The sequence below is a fragment of the Euphorbia lathyris genome, chromosome 4, assembly GCF_963576675.1.
Source record: "Euphorbia lathyris chromosome 4, ddEupLath1.1, whole genome shotgun sequence".
Taxonomy (NCBI): domain Eukaryota; kingdom Viridiplantae; phylum Streptophyta; class Magnoliopsida; order Malpighiales; family Euphorbiaceae; genus Euphorbia; species Euphorbia lathyris.
This window is the reverse complement of record NC_088913.1, coordinates 56359184-56383285: the sequence shown is the minus strand read 5'-3', so window position 1 is coordinate 56383285 and position 24102 is coordinate 56359184. Positions and strand designations below refer to the sequence as shown.

At 39.0% G+C, this 24102-nt stretch overlaps 1 protein-coding gene across 2 annotated transcripts; it reads right to left on the bottom strand.

Annotated features, from left to right (window-relative positions):
• Positions 1-230: 230 nt before the first annotated feature.
• Positions 231-8804, bottom strand: LOC136226162 (uncharacterized). Of its 2 annotated transcripts, XM_066014495.1 has the most exons (8): positions 8525-8804; positions 7601-7798; positions 7371-7493; positions 6378-6415; positions 6132-6291; positions 1656-5447; positions 1412-1548; positions 231-740 (listed from the first exon to the last, which is right to left on the bottom strand). In XM_066014495.1, the coding sequence occupies exons 1-8, from the start codon at positions 8603-8605 to the stop codon at positions 545-547; spliced, it is 4725 nt and encodes a 1574-aa protein (XP_065870567.1). In that variant the 5' UTR covers positions 8606-8804; the 3' UTR covers positions 231-544. The 2 variants fall into 2 exon arrangements, with proteins under 2 accessions (XP_065870567.1, XP_065870568.1); XM_066014496.1 differs by lacking the exon at positions 8525-8804 and having other exon boundaries at positions 7371-7486; positions 7601-7741.
• Positions 8805-24102: the final 15298 nt, after the last annotated feature.

Below are 24102 nucleotides of genomic sequence, written 5' to 3'. Positions count from 1 at the left end.
ATTCTTTAGAGCATTTTTATTTAGTTCTTTAAATTACATTTTAAAGAGTTTTAGCAAAATACAATAACATGACCTATAATTTTATTAGTATCTATTTGCACTATGAAAAATCAATTGGTTAGAGCATCTCAAATGGGGTTGGAGTATACCATGCATTGGAGATATGAATGAGTGGTACTTGCTCAGCATTTGTACATCTTTTTAATAAAAGTTGTTAAAAATGACGTGGATTAGAAATAATAAAATATTATATTTTGAGACGATAGTGTTAAATTTTGACAACATTTTGGGTGCTTACTAAATCCAGTAAACAATTGTATGAGTAGCTGCTAACAAAGATATCCCTAGCAATTCTTTCTTCTTTTAAAGAATTGAAAATTTGTAAAAAATGATATATGTTGTTACAAGCACAAGATGTAGTGTTTTTCACTATGTAAATTTTACATTGTCCAATTGAATTGAACATATCATGTGATGCGATATATATATTAATTGAGGAGAGCATTGCTTTGTAATGTAAACTCAGCTTCTTCCATTATTAACACTAACAGCTCTTGAGTTTGAGCACCAGTTGTTGGCGTTCAGCTTCAACCTCTGCGCATTTGAGGCTCATCTGGAAGTATCGATCCTGCATTTCTCTCAACTCTGTGTCAACCGCTGATGTGTTGGGCTCGTAGTCTTCTACTTCTTTCACATCTGCATTGTCCTTCCCAGCATTTGGATGATTTTTGGACAACAAACTAAATACAAGGAGCAGATTACTTACAGATAGATATTAACAAAGAATGTCTTCAACTTTATTAGATAAGAGGAAAAAAAAAATTCAATACAAAGGAATAAAAGAACACTTGAAGAGTATCTTCCGAGTTTGAACATGTCATCATTTGTCTACTTCTTTAGCTAATCTACAAGCCATACTCGTACCGAGGTACTCTACTTCTGATGTCAGTTCATGTTAACAAGAACGACATATTGAATGAAATGTTATTTTGGAACTAAAAAAGTGATATCTTTTTGGCATATCCTAATCGGGTTAAAGTACAAAATTACCTCCAATAGTTTAGGGGAAAATCGACCTCTTTGATTTCCTTCTATCTCAGCTCAAATTTTCTCCTTTTCATATAGATAACCAAGAAAATTATCCACCAAAACCAACAGATTAACCGAATGAATCCTTGAAAAAGAGTAAACTGAGCTAAGGATAAAAACGTTGAGGGTGACATTGAGAAAAATCAAACTTTAGAGGTTAATTTGATTTTCCCCAAAAACACTGGAGCAATTTCGTACCTTAATCCTATCCTAATCTAACTTCTGCAAACAGCCGTAATTTCCCATATCAAGTAATATAGTGCCTAGGGAATTAGTTGTGAACTGACGACAACAAAAGAACGTCTAAGATGCAAATACGTACCTCTTAAGCTGCGCCTTATACATGTCATTTGCCTCCAAAGCTTCAGCTAGTTCATTTTCAAGCAGTTGAACTTTTGATAAAGGATCAGTTTCCATATCTGGGGAAATTTTAGGAACACAATCTGATTTGACGAATACCTGAAACAGAGAAGAGAGCCTTAATGTAAGTCAACCATGATAATTTTGTGATCTAAGACAGGATGAATAAGAATCAAGTATGAGATAGCAAAAAAGCTTATACAAACCTCAGAGAGCTTCAATGTATCAGCAGTTGAATTGCTAATCGTATCATATTCAGGATAAAGGTGAAGATTTGCACCATTGAACTGCTGTGAATCCAGTTCTGGTGTTTTCCTTTTGAATTCCCTTTCAAAAGCTTGAGCTCTCATGAAGCACTTTTGGTTCTCTTCCTTAAGGTATCTTATCTTCCTATGTAATTCACCATTAGCTCTCTTCGCCTGGTAAAGCTCATTTTTTAGCTCCGCATCCTGGGCACCAAGTGCCTCTCGTGCCGTTAGATCCCCTTCCAGCCTCAAAACCTTTTCCTCAAGCAAAACTTTAGTGCGTTTGCAGTAATCTAGTTCAGACAGAGCTGTCTGCATGTCAGAAATCTTCTGTACGACTAGCATTTTCTCAGTCTTCAACTGTTCATAATCCCCAGATAGCATCTGAATTGAAACTTCAAGTCTTTGATTTTCAAATTGGACCTCATTAAGGGATCTCTTAAGAGCCAAAATTTCATTTTGAAGATATCCTGTTTTCTGCAATTGAACTCTAAGGCTGGAAATGTCTTCTTCTAGTTGTATTCTTTCATATGCAGAAGCCTTAAGTTTAATTTCAAGCACCCTAACATCGTTTTTATGTTTTCCTTCTTTAGATTTCACATCTTCTAATAAGTCCAATAGTTTTTCATGATCAGCCATCAGAATTATCTGGTTTTGTTTTGAAACTGCAAGCTCACCCTTAAGTTCTAACAGCTTAGTTTCTGATTCCAACTCAACATTGGATAGGTTGCTTTCAGATAACCTCAGTTTTACTTGGACTTCTTGCAATGATGCTTCCAGTGTAGCTTTATTTGCACTTAATCGAGACATTTCATTTAAATCTATTGACGCCGTTCTTCCCTTTTCATCATGTGTAGAATAGATATGTTCTGTGAGGTTCCCAAGCTCTCTTTGAAGATTCTCAACTTCAACTACCTTTTCCAAATACATTTGATTCAGCTGGTTCACTTCTGTCATGAGTTCTTCATTGTATGTTTTCTTATCATCAAGCAGTGCATCCAGTTCTAGATGAAGAGCTTTCTCTTTCAAGGCAACTTCTTCCAACATCAAACAATACTTCCCTTCAAGAGCTTCAACTAACTTGGACATATGAGAAATGCCTTGTCGTGATTCCCTCAGTTCAGCTTCTAAGATTGAATAATGCAAATTTAACTCCACATTTTTCCTCCTTAGATCTACAGTTGATTTCTGAAGCAAACTACACTCATCAATAAGACTTTCAGCTGTAGTTTGTAATTTTAGATTTGCTACTTTCAGATATTCACACTCTTCTTGCACTTCCAACCACTGGTTTTTCATCGCCTCCAGATTTTTCTTCTGATCATCTTTTAGTATTTCCAAATCTCTTTCCAATCTTGTCATTTCTTCCTGGAGATTTATCAAACAAGATTCTGAATTCTGTAGTTCCAAGCGGCTTGACTCCCTCTCATCAGTCACATATCTCAACTGTGCTTCCAAGCCACATATTCTTTCTGATAAATGCAAATTCTCCTTTTCTAGTTCAGACAAGTGTACTTCTACTTCTTGTTTGCTGATTTTTAGCTCTGATAATTCCGTTGCAAGAATGTTGTCAGTTGAAACATGAGGTTCTGTGCTATTATCAAGCACCAATATCTCATCTTGTGAACCATCCAAGCATGCCATCATAGTTTCCTTACTTGCACCATCCAAGCATGTAGATGTCAGCATAACTTCCATGTCTCCTTCCAATTCCCCTTCTGCATTCTGAATATCATAAACCTGAGTTTTCAACTTCCTAGGACAATGTTTCAGAGCTTCCACCACTTGTTCCTCCAATAAAGTATCAGAAATAACTGGTATCTCCTTATCTGAATCTGGACATTGAGATCTAGATTTCCTCTCAAGACTCTCCCCTCCCTGACTGGAAATGCTTAAAATATTCTCTTTCAAGTCACAAGTCTTCAATTTGTTCTGGACCTCATCAGCATTGACTAATATTGCTTTGACTTCTGCATTTTGCTTCAGTTCATCTTCATACTCAGTAAATTTTGCTTCAAACAAATCTTTCAGCTGAATAAAACTGTTTAAGATAGACACAGCTTGATCTTTTTGACTACATATTTCTGTAGCATGTGAAATCAGAGAGTCACTGCTACAGCATTCAGTGTTTGAAAACTGTGCTAGACAAAAGTTAATCTGCTCGTACAACTTGGATAGTGTTTTAGACAATTCAACAGCATCATCCAATTCTGATATCTCGAGATCTGAAAGGTTGTCTTCAAGATGACTCTTTTTATCAGCTCCCTTCCCATGATCAGCAGCCAGTTCTTGGATGAGCAATTCTTTATTCTCCAGCTTCTCGTCAAGCTTACATGTTTGGGAATTCATTTTTCTTACTTCAGATTCAGAAGTACAAAGATAATCATTATCTGGAATTTCAGTTGATAGAGAATTGAACAAGGCATTCGATGTTGGGAGATCTCTTTTTGATTCTTTGAGTTGAAGTACAAGCTCTAGATTTTCAGCTGTAAGCTCATTGCAATCTTTTTCAAGCTCATCCATTCTCTTTTTCAGAATTTCTGCTTCTTTAATCAAATTGTAGTTGTGTAAACTCTCCACATTATTGACCTTGAGAACTTCAGATAACTTTGCTTCCAAATTATTGATTTCTTCCTCTTTGACTGCTAATTTTTCCCTCCATTGTTCTTCACAATCCAATAAAACTTGAGTCTTCATACCTCGTTCAGCCTCTATCTCATGGAATTTGTCCTGCAGAGATTTTTCCAGATATTGGATGGTACATTGTAAAATCTTTTGTGATTCTTGCAACTCCAACATCTGCTGCTCTGTGATCCTGTTGTTTTCACCAGGAAAATCTCTGAATTCATGCTCAGTTGCAGAACCTTCCAGATCTAAAACAGCAGAAACTTTGCTCGTAATCATCAAAGGAACTTCCTGATTTGGCTTTACGTCCCCGTTGCTTTCATATCCAGAACTACAGTTCCCTATATCATCGTTTTCAGGCTGCATTTTTGATAGGTTAGCTATTTCTGTTTTTTGCTCTTCTATGGTATGTTCTAGTTCCTGAAGTATGCAGACGAGCTCAATATTTGATTCTTGTGTTTTCTTAAGCTGTAAAGCCAAGTCAGCATTTGACTCTCTCTGAAACTTTATTTCATTTTCCAGTTCTTTCTGAAGATTCTCCATTTTTCTAGCATGGGACTCCATGTTCTCTGTAGACTTTTGCCTTGTAGTTGATTCCCCTAACGAGATGGTTAGTCGTTCAATCTCCTGTTTCAAGCCTTCGCATTCTATTCGTGATTCTGAGAGCTCCATTTCAAGGCTTGCCTGGTGGTTTGATTGTTTCAACAACTCTTGCAATTTTTCCACATCAATCATCAGCTTTCGAGCATTTTGTTCCCACATCCTAGCTTCTTCTCTAAGTTCCTCAATTTTGACTTCTGCAGCTTCCAGAAGGTCCTTAGATGAACCAGCATTCTGCAAAGGTGATGAAGTAGGGGAGCCTAAAATCTGATTAAATCCGTACCTTTTATTCTGAAGGGTGCTTTGTGAAGTTGAGACCTTTGAGTTAAAGGACGAGGTGTTTGATCTAGAAGAATCATTAACATTATAAGGAGAAGAACTATATTGAGAACCAGTTGAATCTTGTCTGCCAATTTGATTGTTCACAGTGCTGGTCATGTTATTTTTTGGGGAAAAATTTTCCCGGCCCAACGAACCATCTGTTGAGTCAAGGCTATGACGTGAACTGGATGCTGAGAAACTTAAATCCTGTAGCAAAAAGAGAAGTCTTCTTTAACCAAAACGAGTTTGTTAACCAATAAATCAAATACGTTTCACATACTTAGAAGTACATCTGAATTTTATCGTGCTAGTTCATGAAGATTGAACTGAAAACAATGTTAACTGTTATTGTATGCATGAATCAACAGATTTTCAAATGACTATTAACAGTGGAATTATTCAGAAAATTACCAGTCATCAAATGGTTGAATGCAGAATGACACTATCCTAATTATAAGAAATGGGATAATGTGCATGGGGTTAGAAGCGGGTGGAAGATGTGATAATCTATGCAAAAACCATACTTTTGGCCCCTGTATTTGCCAAATTTCGACTTTTGACCCCTAAATATTGATTTGCACAGATTTAGTCCATGATCTTTATTTTTTTTATAAAAAATTACCACTTATGGACCAAATCATCATGATGGACTTTTGATTTTCTTCATTCTGAACAAGGAATTCACGGTGTGTGGCATTAAAGCGTGACAATTTTGTCCAATAAGCAGTAAATGTAATTAAAAGTAAAGTTCATGACCAAATTTCACCAAAACAGAGTTCAAGTACTGAAAGTCAAAATTTGACCAATTAAAGGGGCCAAAATATTGCTTTTCATCTATCTAATAATCTAGAAACATAACAAAATAACTATTAGAGTGTAGTGAGGGCATACCCTACTAAGTACTTCTCCTTCTTGAGACAAACTATCAAAATGATTATTAGAAGAGGACCTGGCATTCCTGGTCAATGAATTATCAGAAACATCTGATTTGTCATCCATATAATCATCCTCAGCATGTGCACCCTCCACTATGTCGTCCCTCTGCTTATCCCTTCAGAAAAACAAGGTCAAGTCTTTTTAGAACACAATAATAACCTACTGCCGTATACCAAAAAGATTTTGCACTGAACCACAAACCTAAGTTGTGATCTTGGTGTTAGACACTGAATTTTAACCTGCAAATCAAAAGCAGAAGCCAGTAAAGACTCCAGAATAAGTAAAGCAATGGAGAACTTAATATTTGCAAAGGATGACATGCCTACTTAACAACAAAAGTATTTAGATGTGAGCTAAACAATGATGTCTCGTTACAACAGTCAATAGACAATAGGTGTAAATTTATTACTCCCTCCATTCCATTATATAAGTCGTTCTAGGGTATTTCACACAAATTAAGAAATATATTGGTTAACTAAAAAAAATTCTCTCTCATGTCACTATTGGTCAATAAGCATTGGAATATTAAAAAACACATGTACCAATACAAAAAATAATTCTCTCTCATGTCACTATTGGGCAATAAGCATTGGAATCCTAGAATGACTTATATTTAGGGAAAAAAACTAATTTGCTAGAATGACCTATATAATGGAATGGAGGGAGTAGTTTTTATTATAATCTCCAACATATTCCTCACCCGAATGTCGCTTGGGCTTGAAGAGTTCACAAAACAGGCGCATCTTACTATGTGCTGAAATTTAATCGACAAATGGAGTTGCCAAGATTCGAACTCTTGACCACTTGATCTAAACTTATTACCGATTAGCTCTAGGTACTTATACAAGAGGTAAAAAGCTAATAAATTAACACATATTGACTATGATTATTTTTGACTTAGAAAATTAACTATGAGACATGCATACAATATATTTACAACTTATAGTCAACCTAAGAATATATTTACATATATTCTAACAATAATATCAACAAACAAATTTTCTTTCTTTAGTGTCCATTGAAATACGCATTTTGTAATCCTATTTCATTGAGACTATCAACAGTAGTAACACTTATAAAAAGAACCAGGAATTTTATTTTAGTATAGGCGTATAGCTAACAAAGAATACAATAAAAACCAAAAACACAGTCCATAATATTTGTGTTACAACAAAAACTTGATAGATGACTCACTTGTAAGATAGTCCCATTATTGCACATTTTTAATGGTAATGAAACAGGAGTAGCAGTTTTTGAACTCTTGTAGCTTGCCAAATTAATCATGGCCTCTCCAAGGGTGCCAGATCTGACTGATCCCTACAAGAATAAATGTCATTAATATGTCACTGAATGAGTTACCATATTAAAACAACAAGATGTAAATTAATCTTCAAGTGGGACTAATATATACAATCAAATCGCACCATGGAAACAACAAGCTTAAAGAGGCATTCTTCAATCTCCTTTGCAGGATCATGTCGGGAAAACGAAATAGTCTCTGTCAAAGTCTGTGTCCACTGACAACTTCCATTCCTGACTGATGCTTTCCCTGTTTTGGTGACTGTTTTTCCTGTTTCCACACAGATGATAGACACATAGAGCTTGTCCCATCCTTTTGGTACCTGCAACTCCCATAATAAGGAAAACAATGACAACAAAATACATTAATTCATAACAAATACTAACAATTTCCCTCATTAGGTCTCAGTTTAGTTCAGCTTAACAACTTCTTCGTAAGAAAATAGTAAATGCCTAAAAAATAAATTTGACAAATAACATGAAAAAGTAAAATACTTTTGACTCGGATACTTAGATTTCGCTTCATTAAATATTTTTAATTGGTTTCCATTTTTTGTAAAGCTTCATAGTTATCACTTCTGTAGATTTCCTTCTAAAATAGCAATTAAATAAAATAAATTAACCAAGGAAATCGTCGAGAATCTCCTCTTTGAGGTATCTAGTATTCTACTATGCAAAAGTTTAAATAAAACAATGCGGTATTAATTAGACATTTAATTTTACATTAACAATAATAAAATTATACCGCTGCAAAATGCAATACATTAATTCACTGGAACTTGCTTAAAAAAAAAATCACTGGAACCCATTTTAGAAAAGAAAAAGGAAAAAAAAAACTAGAAAATCATTAAACATCATAAATGACACCAATCGACCAGTGAAACAACGGATTCAGTAGCCTGACAGCAAATTTCAGTTCCTAGGGGAAAAACGAAGAGAAGATTATATCGAGGCGAACAGAAAAAAGAAAAACACAGACAGATATATGCAAAAAGCGCGATTCAGTGCTTGTTTGAGTGCGAATAGAGAGAAGAGAGAGAGAGAGAGACCTGAAGAGCTTGCAAGTTGAAGAATTTGAAATCGAGTCTTTCTCCGGATTTGAGAGACCTGAGCTTGTTTGACCTGAACATTTCTCCACTTTCATCAGGTTCCTGCTTCAGATTCTTCTCGATTTCAACTCCATTTCTTTCCTACTTGGTGCCACTAAAATACAATCTCATTCATACTCACACTCACATGCTTCAGTGAGAGAGAATGAGCGTTAATCGTTAGCTGTTATTTGTTTGCGATTAAGTAATATTATTGTTATATTCTTTTCTTTACGATGAAATATTAAAATTAATATTTCCTTATTTTAAAATATTTTATTTCTTGTGTGGAAACGGTTTAGGTTTTTTAGTTCCTCTTCAATGATGTTTGGGATAAGCTATAAAAGTATACACCCCATTCAAAAGCAATTTACAAATGATTAGTTTATAATGGAATGAATATAGTAGGAGGTAAGATTTCCATACCTTCATATCTTTGAATTTTTAGGTTATTCTATCCGAGTAATTATAAATGAGTGTGTAATTGTGATAATGGAATCGGTAGAAGATATGATATAGAATCTAGAATAATATATACAAATTTTTAATACATGTTTATCGCGAGGCCATATATATAGCACAAGAGCTCTCGACAATATGCTGGTCGCGTTAACTATTTGCAAGTATGAATGAGATAAGGTAAGAAATATGTTTTTTTTTATATGCGAGTGGGAGATGGTGGAAATATATTCAAATCGAATTAAGTATCCATCCGTAACTAAAATGGACCAGCTTACGTTATGTGGTAATTAGATTATATCTAGTTGTCATCTATAAATAGGCAGCTAGGTATATTTGAACTTAAGTCACACATATCCCTAGTCATCTATACTCTACCACTTTATCCTCTCTCGTGTTGCACTTAATTCTTGGGTTTATTTGTTGAGAACTTTGATCTAATTGAAGGAAATAAAACACAAATAGATGAATCAAAGAACGACTTTTTTTATTAGAGAAAGTGTTGACTTTGAATACCCATTCTGTATATTATCAAGCTTAACAGAAAAATATAGCAGCTCACTTAGCAAAAATAAAGAAACGTAAATAAAGGAATTCAAATACAACTAAATATCCCTAAAGATTAGGACTTTATTCAACAGAGTTCTAACTGCACTATATCCATTCATTCCCTCTCTTAAACTCAATGTTGAAAAAACAATTAGTTTACATCAGAAATTTCTTGTACTCCTAATAGTTGACGAAGCTTCTAAAAAACTTCAAGCTTCAATGGTTTTGTCATTACGTCTACTAATTGATCTTGACTCCTACGATTAACTAATTCAATTGCACCCTCCTTTGTAAGATCTCGTAAAACCAATGTGTTTGCTGCGACCATGCATAACTAGGTTTTTAGATAGGTTGATAGTTGAACTATTGGCACACATCATAGTAGTACAACCTTCATCAAAATGTCCCACCTCCTTTAAAATTCTCTTCATCCATATTCCTTGGCAAGTGCAAACAATAACAACAAACTCAGCCTATGTGGTTGATAAATTCACAATAGAACAACACTTGAATTCATTAAAAATACATAACCGGGTGTACTCTTCTTGTCTTCCATATATCCAGTATAATCATTATATGTGAATGCTAACAGCTTGCCATCTCCTCCTCTTTTATAATGAATTTCATAGTTTGCAGTCTCTTTTAAGTACTAAAATGCTCTTTTAGTTGCTCGTAAATGTAATTATGTTGGTTTGGCCATATATCGACTTATAAGGCATATAACAAACACCATGTCATGTCGTGTGGCAATGAAATTCATTAAGCTACCCACCAACTGCTTATAATATGTCTCATCAACAATCTCTTCATCTTTGTTACTCCTAATTTTTGAAACCTCGAACTATTGGACAACCCAGTAGATTTCTTTCCATCACATTGAACCATTTCAAAAGTTCTATAACACATATTTCTTTTAGCATATAGAAATAACATCAGTTTTTTTAGAACCTTTATCCCAAGAAAAAAAACCTCATTCTCTCCAGGTCAGACATATTAAATTCTTTTAGCATAAAGCTTTTAAATTCTGATCATCACTTCATCATTACCAGTAAAAATTAAATCATTAAAATAAACACTTAAAATGATGATTTTTCCATCTCTTCTTTGCTTTGTGAATAGTGTTTGCTCGCTATCACACTTTGAAAAACCATCACCAATGAAATGCGCTTCAATCCGAGTGAACCAAGCTCATGGAGCTTGTTTTAATCCATAATAGGGCTATGTGTAGCTTATAAACCAGATACCCATTACCCTTTTTTCATATCTTCTTGGCTGCTCCACATAAACATCTTCGCTCGGTGCACCATGAAGAAAAGCTAACTTGATATCTAGCTGAAAATTTGTCTAATGCTTTTGCGTGGCGAGAGCAGTAATTATTATTATCGATATCCATTATTGCCACTAGTACAAAGATTTATGTACAGTCCACTCCATATTTCTGAGAGTACCCCTTCGTGACCAAATGAGCCTTGTATTATCAATATGTCCATGCTCATTGTATTTGGTTTTAAAAAACCCACTTGACTCCTATGGAGTTGATTTCGTTGTTCATGGCTAATCTCCAAATTTCACTCTTCACGGCTTCCTCAAAGTACTACGGATTAAAAGACATTTCAAATGCCATATGAACTTCATCTACACCTAAATCATCACCACTAACATAATCCTCTATCCACATTTGATAACTTGCTGGATCCGCTTTGATGTTCTTTGCCGGAGTTACCTGCAAAACAAAACCGGAGATAGGATCTCCGGGAAAACTCTCCGACAATCAAGTCAGTTTTTGTAAGGATGAGTCTATAATTTAGCAATAGCTTTGTGGGAAAAAATGTGAACATACCTCCCCCCTTATTCTTAAGGCCTTTTATAGGTGTTTTTTTGGGTAACCGCCGAAGGCGGTTACTCCTTAGTGGGCCACGTTCTGAGGGCGGTTACCCCTTTTTAGGCCATGTCCCTTTCGTGGTTTTCATGGCAACGAATGTGGTTCTGAGTGGGAGTCTTGGCGCTCCGTTTAGGAATTCGGGGCGGTTTACTCGCTGCGCCCGCTTCCTTCATTCGGGTCCCATCCAATCTTAGCCCATGGGGCTTTAATATGGGCTGGGCTTGCGAAATGGATATAACCCGTTTTGGGCTTCGCGGGTTATCACATGCCTCCCCCTTGGTCTAGTAAGAGCCCTTTTAGGGTCTTTTTATAGGGGACGCTTCGTCTTTGTCCGATTATTTCAAAGTTTTGAACTTGTGCATTTCCCCTCTTTCGTTTTCTCCGGCGTCGACCTTTTAATTCCGTTACTTCTTTTCCGGCGTTGACCTCTTAATCCCGTCACTTCACTGTGTTGTCTTTTTCATGTAAGTTTTTCTTTTCACATTTGCTCCTTGTTCGGCTTTTTGCTTCTGTTTTCCTTTTATCGATCATGTTAGACCTCGACTTCGCGCCGTTTGACGACGATTATGTCCGCGAGGTCTCTAACGAGGTCGAAGAGATGGTTGAGGAAGCTTCGACCAGCTCTTCTGGGTGTAATTCTCATCCCGCCGACTTCCTTCATCTGGCGAATACATCCGACGAGGGTTTAGGTTTTGACCCCAAAAAGTTGATTCCGCCACCTGTCCCAACCCCTCGTTTGTTATCAAAGAAGGACAGGTCGGGAAGTCTGGTTTGTCAAGAGACAATCGATGATTTGCGGGAGCATTATCCCTGGCTTCAAGGTCTCGAGATTATCATTCCTAGGGAGGATAGGGGACCGGGCGATTACCCAAAGGAGTACTTCACTATTTTCGTGGCCCAGATTATCTGCGGCTTCACTTATCCGCTAGCGGATGAGATTGCTTCCGTCCTAGGCGGTTACGGAATCGCGTCCGGGCAATTGCATCCTAACGGCTGGGCCGATTTGACTCTGGACAAATTCTTGGCGGATTGTTTGGAGGTTCCCTTTTCGCCCAAAATCTTCTCCAAGCTCCACCATTTCAAAAGCTCGGTGGGGTATTTCACTTTCATCCGCCAGAGCGGATACTATGGTTTTGACGAGAAGCTGAACAAGATCCGCGAGTGGGATCGATCTTACTTTTTCATCAAGTTTAATGAGGAGAACCTAAACTTCCTTCGTTGCTGGAGCCGACCCAACGTAAAGAGTTTGAACTTCGGGTATCCCAGTCAGGAAGAATCCACCGTTATCAAGTTCCTGAAGAGCACTCCACCTTTTGTATGGACATACGATCAGGCCTTTCATATGCTAAGGAGCCGAGTAGCGATTGCATACCGTGAGGGGGATCGTGTTGTCTATATTCCTTATCGCGTTTTTGTGCAAGGTACTTTTTATTTCCAAGTTGATGGTTTCTTTTAACCCTTTGCAGGGGTGATCCTTTATCTCAAATCGCTGCAGATCGGGAGGCCAAAGCCCTGGCGAGAAGAAAGAAACGAATGACGGAAACCGCTTCCATTGTAGGGGTGGATCCTTCTGGCGGGACGATTCATTCTATTGGGGCGGCTTCGCCGGTTAGGGCTTCCGCTTCACAAGGTCCCGCTTCTGCCTTCGAGGATCTTCCTTTAACCAGGAAGCGAAAGATAAGTGCGGATACAGAGTCTTCTCGTTCTTAAAAGAAGAACACTTCTGTGTCCCTTACTGTTGGCGGCGCACCTGTATCCGCCTCATCTAAAGGAAAGAGCAGTACCCCCATTCACGAGGTATCTTGATCTACTCCCTCTCGTATTGCTACTTTTTCCTCATGAGCTATCTGCCATTCTCTTGATATTTTTCTTTATGCTTTTGCAGCCAATCCCCGATATTAGCGGATGGTGGACTAGGACTTTTGGCCTGGCCGTGAACTTCTCTTGCAAGGATATTGTATCTTCCATATGCAATGTCCTCGGGCGACTTCCCTCTGCCTCCCGTGTGCGCGAGCAAGTATCGCTCCCTACTGCTGTGGAAGGGATCGAGAAGCATTCTGTAGAGGTATATTATTGCTTTGTCCTTTCGCTTTCAAATATCTTGTGTTCATTGTAACCGCATATTTCTATTCGCCCATTTGTGAGACGTGTTATATGCAGATTATTAATTTCGCTGAGGGCATTCTCCGAAGGGATGCAGAGCGAGCCAAGGAGTTGGAAAGTCTTGGTACGGAATTGGCGACTCAGAAGTCACTTTATGATGATGTCCAAGGGAAGGTGAAGGTCCTAGAGGGCACCTGTCAGAAGGCCGTGGGCGAGAAGGAGGAGGCCCTTAAATCCCTTCAGGCCAAGTCCGATGAACTGCAAAAAGCCCTCGATGACCTAGCTGCTTTCAAGGAGGCCCAAAAGAAGAGGGTTGAGGAGATTTTGGCTGAAGATGGCGCCCGCATCTACTGGTATGGGGAGCGGATTCATGCGGCTTATGAGCACGGGCATCAGGGTCTAGTACTTAACCGCCCCAAAGTTCCCATCCCTGAAAAGGATTTAACTGGGGAGTGGGATAAGCTGGAAGCCGAGGATGCTGATATGGATGAGGTACTCTTCTTAGATTGGAAGAGTCTTCAGGATCCTCCGATTGGCTGCGAGATCCCTATTCAGCCCGCGGAAGGAGAGGCACCCCAAGCCGTTTCTCAGCCTGTGCAAAAGGTACCTCTCGCCGAAGAGGTTACTGAAGCGGTTACCGATTCAAAGGTTGAGGATTCGCTTGAAGTAGATCCTCCTATCGGAGGAGATGAGGGAGTCGCCGCAGTCCAGGAGGGCATTAGGGGCGAAGGAGAGGAAGCTGTAGCATAGCTTAACTTATATTTGAACTTTTGTATGTAAAAACCATGTAACAAACCGTTCTGATATATATATTTTCTTTCGGTTGTTGCTTTTCATATGTGTGTGATTGTCACTTTTTTTCCCTTTATATGTGCCCTTTGTCTTTTTGCCGACTCCATATTTGTGTTTCTTCATAGCTAGGGTGGCCAGACCCTTTTTGCAATTTTGAGTACTCGTTTATTCGCTTAATTTTATGCCTTAACTTATAATTCTTCTTTCGAAAATAATCATAAGTTTTGATCATAAGGTTTTGCGAGTGATGCGTAATCATGCATCCGCCTTTCTTTAAGAGGCAACACATTTATGTGTTATTGATTTTAACCCTAAGGTTTTTTTTTTTTTTTTTTTGCGAGTGATGCGTAATCATGCATCTGCCTTTCTTTAACAGGCAACACATTTATGTGTTTTTGTAAAGAATCCGCATATGTACACCAATTGTGCGGGATCGAAGCCTCATTAAAACCTTTTATCAGAAAACCCAGTGGGAAAAACTCATAAAAGGAAAAAGAGTACTCGTCATTTCCTCGAACTACTCGGCCTTTCTATATAGGCGTAGATTCTCTAGATTCCAGGTGTGCGAGAGCTTCTTTCCGCTCATTTCTTCTATTTCAAAAGTGGCTGGTCCCAGCTTCTTGGATACTTTGTATGGTCCGATCCAGTTGACGCCCAGCTTGCCTTTGCCATCTCTGGATTGTATTTTATCCGCTTTTTTCAAGACCAAGTCATTTTCGTTGATTATTACTTTTCGCATTCTTCTGTCATGGTATTTCTTGATTCTATTGCGGTACATTGCCATTCGCATGTAAGCTTTCTCTCTTCGTTCCTCCACAGAATCCAAAGCATCTCTGATGTTGAAAGGATTTTGTGTGTCGCAATAATAAATTGTCCGATCTGTGGGCGATTTGATTTCAACAGGTAGGACTGCTTCGGCTCCATAAACTAGCGAGAAAGGTGTTTCGCCTGTTGCTGCCTTTACAGAGGTTCTGTATGCCCACAACATATGGGGTACCTCATCCGCCCAACCTGTTTTTTTGTCGCCTAGCCGCTTCTTGATGCCTTGAACCATGGCCCTGTTGGTAACTTCTGTCATACCATTTGATTGGGGATGGTTTACAGAAGAAAAATGATTCTTGATTCCCATGCTTTCGCAGTATGTTTTGAACTTGGCACAGTTGAACTGGGTGCCATTGTCGGTTATAAGCTTCTGCGGGATCCCAAATCGCATGATAATGTTCTCTCGTAAGAACTCGATCATTCGCTCAGGTGTTTGTGCAGTTACTGCCTCCGCTTCTACCCATTTGCTGAAGTGGTCCACTGCGACTATCAAATACTTCCTTTTCTTTGTTGTTTCTGGGAATGGACCCACTATATCAATTCCCCATGTTGCGAATGGCCATGCCGTCATTATAGTGATTTGTTCAGCTCCGGGAACATGCTTTTCATTCGCATGGATTTGACAGTTGTGACATTCCGCAACCATCTTCTGGGAATCCTCCACCACCTTGGGCCAGTAGTATCCCAGCAGTTTGACCTTTCTTGCCAATGCCGCCGAAGCTTCATGCGCGCCACAAATTCCTTCGTGTAGTTCTCGCAGCACATAGTCTCCTTCATTGCGATTAACGCATTTCAACCATGGACATGTGTACGATTTCCGATACAAAGTTCCATCCCGCATTGAGTATCGTGCCGACTGCCCAATTATTTTTCTGGCCAAGCTCTTATCAACCGGCAAATCTCCATGCTCCAGATATTGACGGATTGGCATCCGCCAACCTTCATCGTCTTCCAGTTCCTCGATGATCATAATCTGATCAACCTCGAATGCTGGTGCCGATTTTATTTCCAAGCTGCATGCTTTTTGACTCCATGGTTCTCTACTTGCCGCTGCCTTTGCCAATTCGTCAGCTTTTGCATTTTGGCCTCGCGGAACATGCACCATCTCCCAAACGACTCCCTTGTGCGTTAACTCTTGTGTCAATCGGCCGACTACCTGATGGTATTTTACGAGTTCCTCCTGTTTCACCAGATAATTTTTTGTGATCTGGTTTATCATGAGTTTGGAATCACTGTAGATTACCACTCTTTCTGGGGTGAGTTCATTGAGCAACTTCAATCCGCATATCATTGCTTCATACTCTGCGGCATTATTGGTAGTTTTGAAAGTTAATTTTGCTGCATAGCATAGGCGAATAATCTCCGGGCCCTTGATGACGACTCCTAGCCCAGCTCCGTCTGCAGATAAGGCCCCATCTGTGTACATGCTCCACTCTTCTTTTTGTGCGTTTGGACATTCATCATCATCCCAGGTGAATTCGTTCACGAAGTCGGCGAGCACTTGGCTCTTTAGCGCTGGTCTTCCTTCATAGCGGATATCGAATTCGCCCAGGCGAATTGACCATTCCATCAACCGACCGGATGCGTCAGGTTTCTGCAGTACCTTTTGCATTGGGATGCCAGTTCTCACAATGATAGTATGCGCCTGAAAGTATGGTTTCAATCTAGCCGCCGTGGTTATCACTGCGAGGGCCATTTTGTCCAACTTCGAATACCGGAGTTCTGCATCCTTCAGGACTTTGCTCACGTAGTACACTGGATATTGTTGCCCTTCTTCTTCTCGCATCATCACAGTGCATATCGCCATGTTGGTGACGGATACATAAAGAAACAAATCTTCTCCGTCTTCCGGCCTGCTCATTAAGGGCGGATAACATAGTAATCGCTTTATCCCCTCAAATGCTACTTGACAATCCGGCGTCCATTCAAAGGACTTGGATTTTTTGATGGCATTGTAGAAAGGTAGACATCGCCTAGCTGAGCATGATATGAATCGCCCTAATGCCACCAACCGCTCGTTCAGTCTCTGTACTTCCCTTATGTTCCTTGGCGTCTTCATCTCCATTACTGCTTTAACCTTCTCAGGATTCGCCTCAACCCCTTTACCGCTAACAATGAAACCCAGGAACTTTCCCGCTCTTGCTCCGAATGTGCATTTCTCTGGGTTCAATTTGAGGCCATATTTGATCAACACTTCTAGGATTTCTTTGATATCCCGCGGGTGGTCTTGCATTTTCTTGCTTTTGATGATCATGTCATCAACATAGATCGAGAAGTTCTCGCCGGATTTGTCTGAAAATATCTTGTTCATCATCCTCTGGTATGTTGCTCCCGCGTTTTTCAATCCAAAGGGCATCACCTTGAAGCAATAAGTCGCCTGGTGAGTTATGAACGATGTTTTGATTTCATCCGCCTTCTCCATGGGTATCTGATGGTAACTGGATTTCACGTCGGTGAATGATAAGGCTTCATATCATGCAGTTCCATCTACCAATATATCAATGTTAGGAAGCGGATACATATCCTTCGGACATGCCTTGTTCAGATCTTTGAAGTCGACGCACATTCTGTACGTTCCATTTGGCTTTTTGACTAGCACCACATTGGCTAGCCATTCCGGATAGGTGACTTCTCGAATCGCATCCGACCTTAGCAAGTCCACCATAGCTTTTTCAATCGCCCTTTGCTGCTCAGGAGCATGTCCCCTCTTCTTTTGCCGCACTGGGGTTGCCCCTTTGTCTACATTCAACCGATGGGTTGCTACGTCTGGGCTTATTCCTTTTAGCACTTTATTTGGGGCGGCAAATGCCGACTCACATTGGATCAATACCTCGGTAATGGCTTTCTTTGTTTCTTCTGAAAGTCCAGCCGCTATTCGCACGTTCCTGTCATTCGAGATGGCGAATAGTTCCGTTTCTCCCAATGCTTCCGCCGGCAGCTTCTCTTCGACTTTATCCTCCTCTTCCGGTTTTGGTTCAAGTGATAATGTATAGGCCTATTGAGATACAAGTTGATCACCTTCAACTATGACTCGCCCTTGGTGTGTTGGCAAATGTAACGTCAAATGCTTCATTGAGATGAGCGACTCCGTCTCCGATAGGAATGGCCGTCCCAGAATTATGTTGTAGGCCAGTGGGAGATCAACAATTGCGAATTCTAAATCACCTCGCCATTTTAGATTCTTATCGCCCATTTCTGCCTCCAACACCACCTGCCCACTTGTTTGGGAGGATTGACCCCCAAAACCAGTTACATCCATGAAGGTGTGTTCCACCCGCTCGTCGTTGATTCCCAACTTGTTGAATGCTGTCCGGGTAATGACATTGCAAGAACTGCCTGTGTCAATAAGGACCCGTTTAACGTCCCATCCTTCAACGGCCATCGTGACCACCAGGGCATCCGCATGTGGCTCCGTGATTCTCGCAAATGAGTAATTGAGGGCATCCCCCCTATGTGTATTGCTCTTTCGCCGTTCACGGCGAGCTCTTTTTGTTGGAGGCTCGTAGATTCCGCCTGCTATCACGTTTATCACCCCTTTCTTCTGCTTCTTTTCTGGCCGTGTTTCTCCCTCATGCGGGAGCGTTGTTTTCTCATCAGCTGTATCTTTTCTTACAAATTGACTCAGCTTGCCTCTCTCGATCAGTTTTTCTATTTCCTTCTTCAGTTCGTAGCAATCATCTGTGTCATGGCCATTCAACCTGTGGAACCTGCAATATTTGTTAGGATGTCGCCCCAAACTGGTTCGACCTTTTACCTCGGGGAACCGCACATCCTTCTTCAGGGGGCTCTTTTCGATCCAAAGTAACACCTCCTGGCGAGTCGTGTTTAGTGGCGTGTGATATCCTCCACCTTGAAAGGGACGATCGCCTCTTCGAACAAAATTACTTTTGGGCTGGGTCTGACGCCGACCGTCCGAAGTGGTTCTAGCGGCATCTCTTTCTCGCCGAGTTTGGGCCCTATGTTCCCTGTTGACATCATCCACTTCCATGAATTCCTTTGCTATCTTCATGAGCTCGGCTATAGTGCGTGGTTTGTTACGGATGATTTCTTCCCGCATGCTCCAATCTGTGGTTCCATCCGCCATGATGTTGCGAATACTCACGATATCTGGGTTCTGCAATCGCACTAGGATATCGTTAAAGGCGACAACAAATTCCCTTAGGGAATTATAGTTCCTCTGTTTGATCTCCTTCAGCTGCCTGTCTGTCACATCTGCTGCTTTACAGCCCACGAACTTCGCATAGAAATCCCGACTATATTGTTGCCAATTGTGAATAGATTCTGCCGGTAAAGATCGAAACCAATCAGATGCCGCGCCGCCCAAAGTTGTCGAGAATAACCTGCAAATTATGCTTTCGCTTGCCCCTGCAACATCCATTAACTCTCTGTAGTTCCTGATATGAGCCTCAGGGTCAGAATTTGGATCCCCATAGTATTTTGGTATGGCAGGCGCTTTGATTCTATGATCTGGAATGAATTCCCGCAACGAAGGGGCAAAAGGTGAATCGCTCTGGATCTCTGATCTCGGCCTAGGCGAGTACCCCATTCGCTCCATCATGCTTCGTAATTGATCTTCTAAGTTAATATCGGGTATTCGCCGGACTTCTTCCATCCACTGCTGGTGAATTCTGGGTGGCATCCATCCGCCCATCGGTGTTGAGACGTGTGCCTGTTGGGGGACTAACCGCTGTCCCGTTATAGGATCAAAGTTCCATGTGTGCTCTCGCCCAGGAGTCATCAACTCCGAATGTCTGTGAGGAAAAGGTTCCACTTGCTGTAGCGGAAGAGTGCCTTGCACTCCTGGCAACGGTTGGGATGGCTGCCAGGTCGGATGTATCGTCGTAATGAGATCTGGGTGCGAGTAGTTGCTCGGGTGGCTGTGTGGGTTTGTGCGACTACTCTGGCCCACTTGATTTGGCGCCTGAGATGGCTGCGGGAGGGCCGACATGACAGGGATAGTCGGTGATTGTGTTGAGATAACCACAGGTTCTTGAGGAGCAGCCGCCACGGCGGTATTGTGTTCGGCGAGGGCCGTTAGTAAATTAATCATTCGATCTCCAGCCGCCTGGCTCATGTTCGAAGCCAAGACTTGTCCAGCCATCTGTACGAAATCACTATTGGACATTTCCATCTCAGTTTGCACTTGGACCTCCAATAACGGACTCAATTGTCCCGAAGGACCCGATGAGCTAGGCACCACAGGCTGTGTACTTGCAGGTTGCGAATTCACAATCCGTGGTCCCCTAGAGTTCATACTGGTTGATCTAGTGGTAACGCCGGTCGTTCGTGATGGTTCTGACATGTTCTTCATGTACCTTTAACCAAATGTTGGTAAAAAAGGTCCACGCTCACCGCACCAATGATAACTTGCTGGATCCGCTTTGATGTTCTTTGCCGGAGTTACCTGCAAAACAAAACCGGAGACAGGATCTCCGGGAAAACTCTCCGACGATCAAGTCAGTTTTTGTAAGGATGAGTCTATAATTTAGCAATAGCTTTGTGGGAAAAAATGTGAACATACCTCCCCCCTTATTCTTAAGGCCTTTTATAGGTGTTTTTTTGGGTAACCGCCGAAGGCGGTTACTCCTTAGTGGGCCACGTTCTGAGGGCGGTTACCCCTTTTTAGGCCATGTCCCTTTCGTGGTTTTCATGGCAACGAACGTGGTTCTGAGTGGGAGTCTTGGCGCTCCGTTTAGGAATTCGGGGCGGTTTACTCGCTGCGCCCGCTTCCTTCATTCGGGTCCCATCCAATCTTAGCCCATGGGGCTTTAATATGGGCTGGGCTTGCGAAATGGATATAACCCGTTTTGGGCTTCGCGGGTTATCAACATTGGAGGTTGTCTCTACAAAATGGTCTGAACTCCCTCACTCTCTCTTCACTCTCATTAGAATCATCTCCTCTTCTCTAACACCCTCATCACTAACATTATTTTCTTCATTCTCATTTTAACCATTTTCTCTCACCCTTTCATCATCCTCACCATCACTATCCCCATTTTAAATCAACAATAATTATTTTTTTATAACTCACATCCCAATCCCATTCCCTCTCTTTTTTTTCAAAAACTCCATCTCTACTCATAATAACTCTTTTAGCTATAGGATTGAATAGCTTGTAATCTTTTGATTCCTCACTTACGCCCAAGAAAACACACGAATGATTCAATTGTCAAGTTTGGTCCTCCTTTTTTTTTGGAACATGAACATGTGCCCGAAAAAGATCTATCGATGGTTTCACGCCACTACGAGCCTCTTCTAGTGTAACATTTTTTTTACTGCCAATATAGGCCGCATGTTTAAGACATAAATAGTTCATTTCACTACTTCTAGCCATAAACTTTTGGGAATTTTCTTAAGCTGATAACATAGAACGTGCTCATTAAGGTTCTATTCTTTTGTTCAGCGACACCATTCTGCTGTGGAGTATAAGCGGTCATCAACTACCTTTCGATTCCACTTTGTTGGCAAAAAGCATTAAATTCATTTAAATTGAGTTCTCCCTCTCTATCAATGTGAAGGCATTTAACAAAGAGTCATGTTTCTTTCTCAACCACATTCTTAAAGCATTTTAAAATATTTAAAAGCTTCTGAATTTTCTACCAACAAGTATACTCATGGTTTTTTGTTAAAATCATCAATAAATAAAGATGCCTCTTATTACTATTAGATGTTGGAGTGATTAGACTGCAAATATCGACATGACTAAGGTCCAGTTTCTGAGTTACTCTCCATGTAATCCTCAATGGAATAGGATCATGGTGTTGCTTCCCATTGATGCGATCAATGCGTGTTTCATTTGAAAGAGATAGTTGAGTCGGTCCACGTACCATGTTTTTACACAACAAAGTTTTCAAACCCTTGTAGCTTAGATGCCTATAGCTCCCATGCCAAAGATGAGAAAAATTAGAGTGAAGACATTGATCAGATTGCATTTGCAAGTGAGCTTGAGACTGAGGCAACAAAATAAACATCTAATCATAATTCATTATAGTTTGAATTATCAATCCCTCCACTACACTATAGATTGCCTATTATAACCACTTGTTAGAAACTATTACATTATCCAATTTTTTTAATGCTAATGTTCATGTATATCAAATGCAATGATTACCTATAAAGTGTTTCTTTTGATATGTTTTTAGTTGATTAATTTGAATTAAGGTGAGGGTAAAATTACTATTTATGACATATCGTTGCGATATTGAACTTGATAATTAGATAAAGCAGCAGTTAACTATGTAAACAAATCACGTTGCATTAATAAAAATAAAATAATTATACCTAATTTTATAAATCTAATTATCAATATCTGTTAATGATTCTATATAGTTTGTTAATAATATCTTTTATTATTAATAGCTAGCATAATAATACTTTTAGTATCAATGGGTAGCATAATAATACTTTTAGGTAGTAACTGTAAAAACAAAAATAAAAATAAAGTTAATTATAAGTAGATATCTTATGGTTATACAGATTTGCAGACAGATACCTGTGATATTTTTCGTTACAAATGCAACCCTTTGGTTTGCAAAATTTTGCATTTCTTTACTTTGCCAAATTTTACCGATAACGACTTCAGAATAAAAAATTTAAGAGTTAAGTGATATTTTAACCAACTTTAATTCTTCAACTATTTAGGTTTGAGGTCATTTAACTGTTGTTTTTTATGAGAGAGAAGGTTAATGTTTAGAGAGAGAAAACTCCAAAAATGATGATTTTGAAAAATTAAAAATATGGTTCAATAGTAAATATGATACTTAACAATTTTAATTCTTGAAAACTTTCATTTTGAGGTCGTTATCGGCCAATTTTGACAAAATAAAAAAAAATGCAAAATTTTGCAACCACATGTATCAATCTGCATATCCGTGTAACCACGGGGCATCTACTTATAATTAACCCAAAAAAAATAATATTATTTGTTATTAATTTTCTAAATTTTTGGATTCAAAATTTCCACCATTAGTCTATAATTTTTTTTTTATCTCTGAAACGCTAGTAAATTCTCATTAACATGTTTCTCACTAATTAATTTGGCTCCAAAATTTCACACTAATTAATTTCCACTAACTTTTTTAACTCTAAAACTTCACTAACTTTTTTGCTCTAAAAATTTCCATCACTTAATTTCCTAAAGCATTTCTTTCCAAAAAGCGATGTAATAATATTTGATAGATTCTGGAGCTAGGCTCTTATACCACTCGTATGTATTTTTGAATAAGGTTATAGAAAAACCTTGCTTATAAACTGAACTGAGCTGAACTAAACTATTAGTAAAGCTTCCAACTTGTATTTAATCTGAAAACTCATTAGCTCTCATCAAACCCAAGACTCAAAGTCTGTATAGATGAACAACATATAAATATATCTTTTGCATATTTAATTTAAAACATATTGTTTTACAATTTATTTTAAATATTTTTGTAAAAGAAGTCTAGAAATCCTATGGATCTATAATTGGTTTTGCAAATAAAGGAGCCAACGTTTAGCTTTTGCGAAAAATGAACTATCAAAACTGAATGAATTTTTTTTTTTTTTTTTTGAGATAAAAACTGAATGAAAAATTTGAGATTGAAATTAAAAAGAAAAATTCATGGTTTCAAAAAAAAGAAAAATTCATATTTTTATTTGTGCGCTGTAAACTAAATTTATATAAAAGAAACCTATATACATAATTATTAGTAATCAGAGTAAATATTTATTAATCTCTAACTTTTATCCATATTACATCAATCAATTTTCAGTAATATATTATGGAGAACTCGAGTTTTAGCAAAACTAACTACTTAATTCATTTATTCATAAATTTTATTAGTCAATAGTTAATTTTTTTTATAAAAATAACAAGTTTATAAAAACTAACAGGCTATGTTGTTACTTCCAGAGTCATTCAACTATGCTTCCTGAGACATCTAGTAGGTTGATAGAA

What these genes read in the sequence shown, in the direction of transcription:
- LOC136226162 (XM_066014495.1), bottom strand. Translation starts at nt 8,605, where the DNA reads ATGTTCAGGTCAAACAAGCTCAGGTCTCTCAAATCCGGAGAAAGACTC. An exon ending in ATAATGGGACTATCTTACAA is followed by an intron (nt 6,416 to 7,370) that starts GTGAGTCATCTA and finishes TTTGATTTGCAG; the next exon opens with GTTAAAATTCAGTGTCTAAC. An exon ending in ATACATTGAAGCTCTCTGAG is followed by an intron (nt 1,549 to 1,655) that starts GTTTGTATAAGC and finishes TCTCTGTTTCAG; the next exon opens with GTATTCGTCAAATCAGATTG.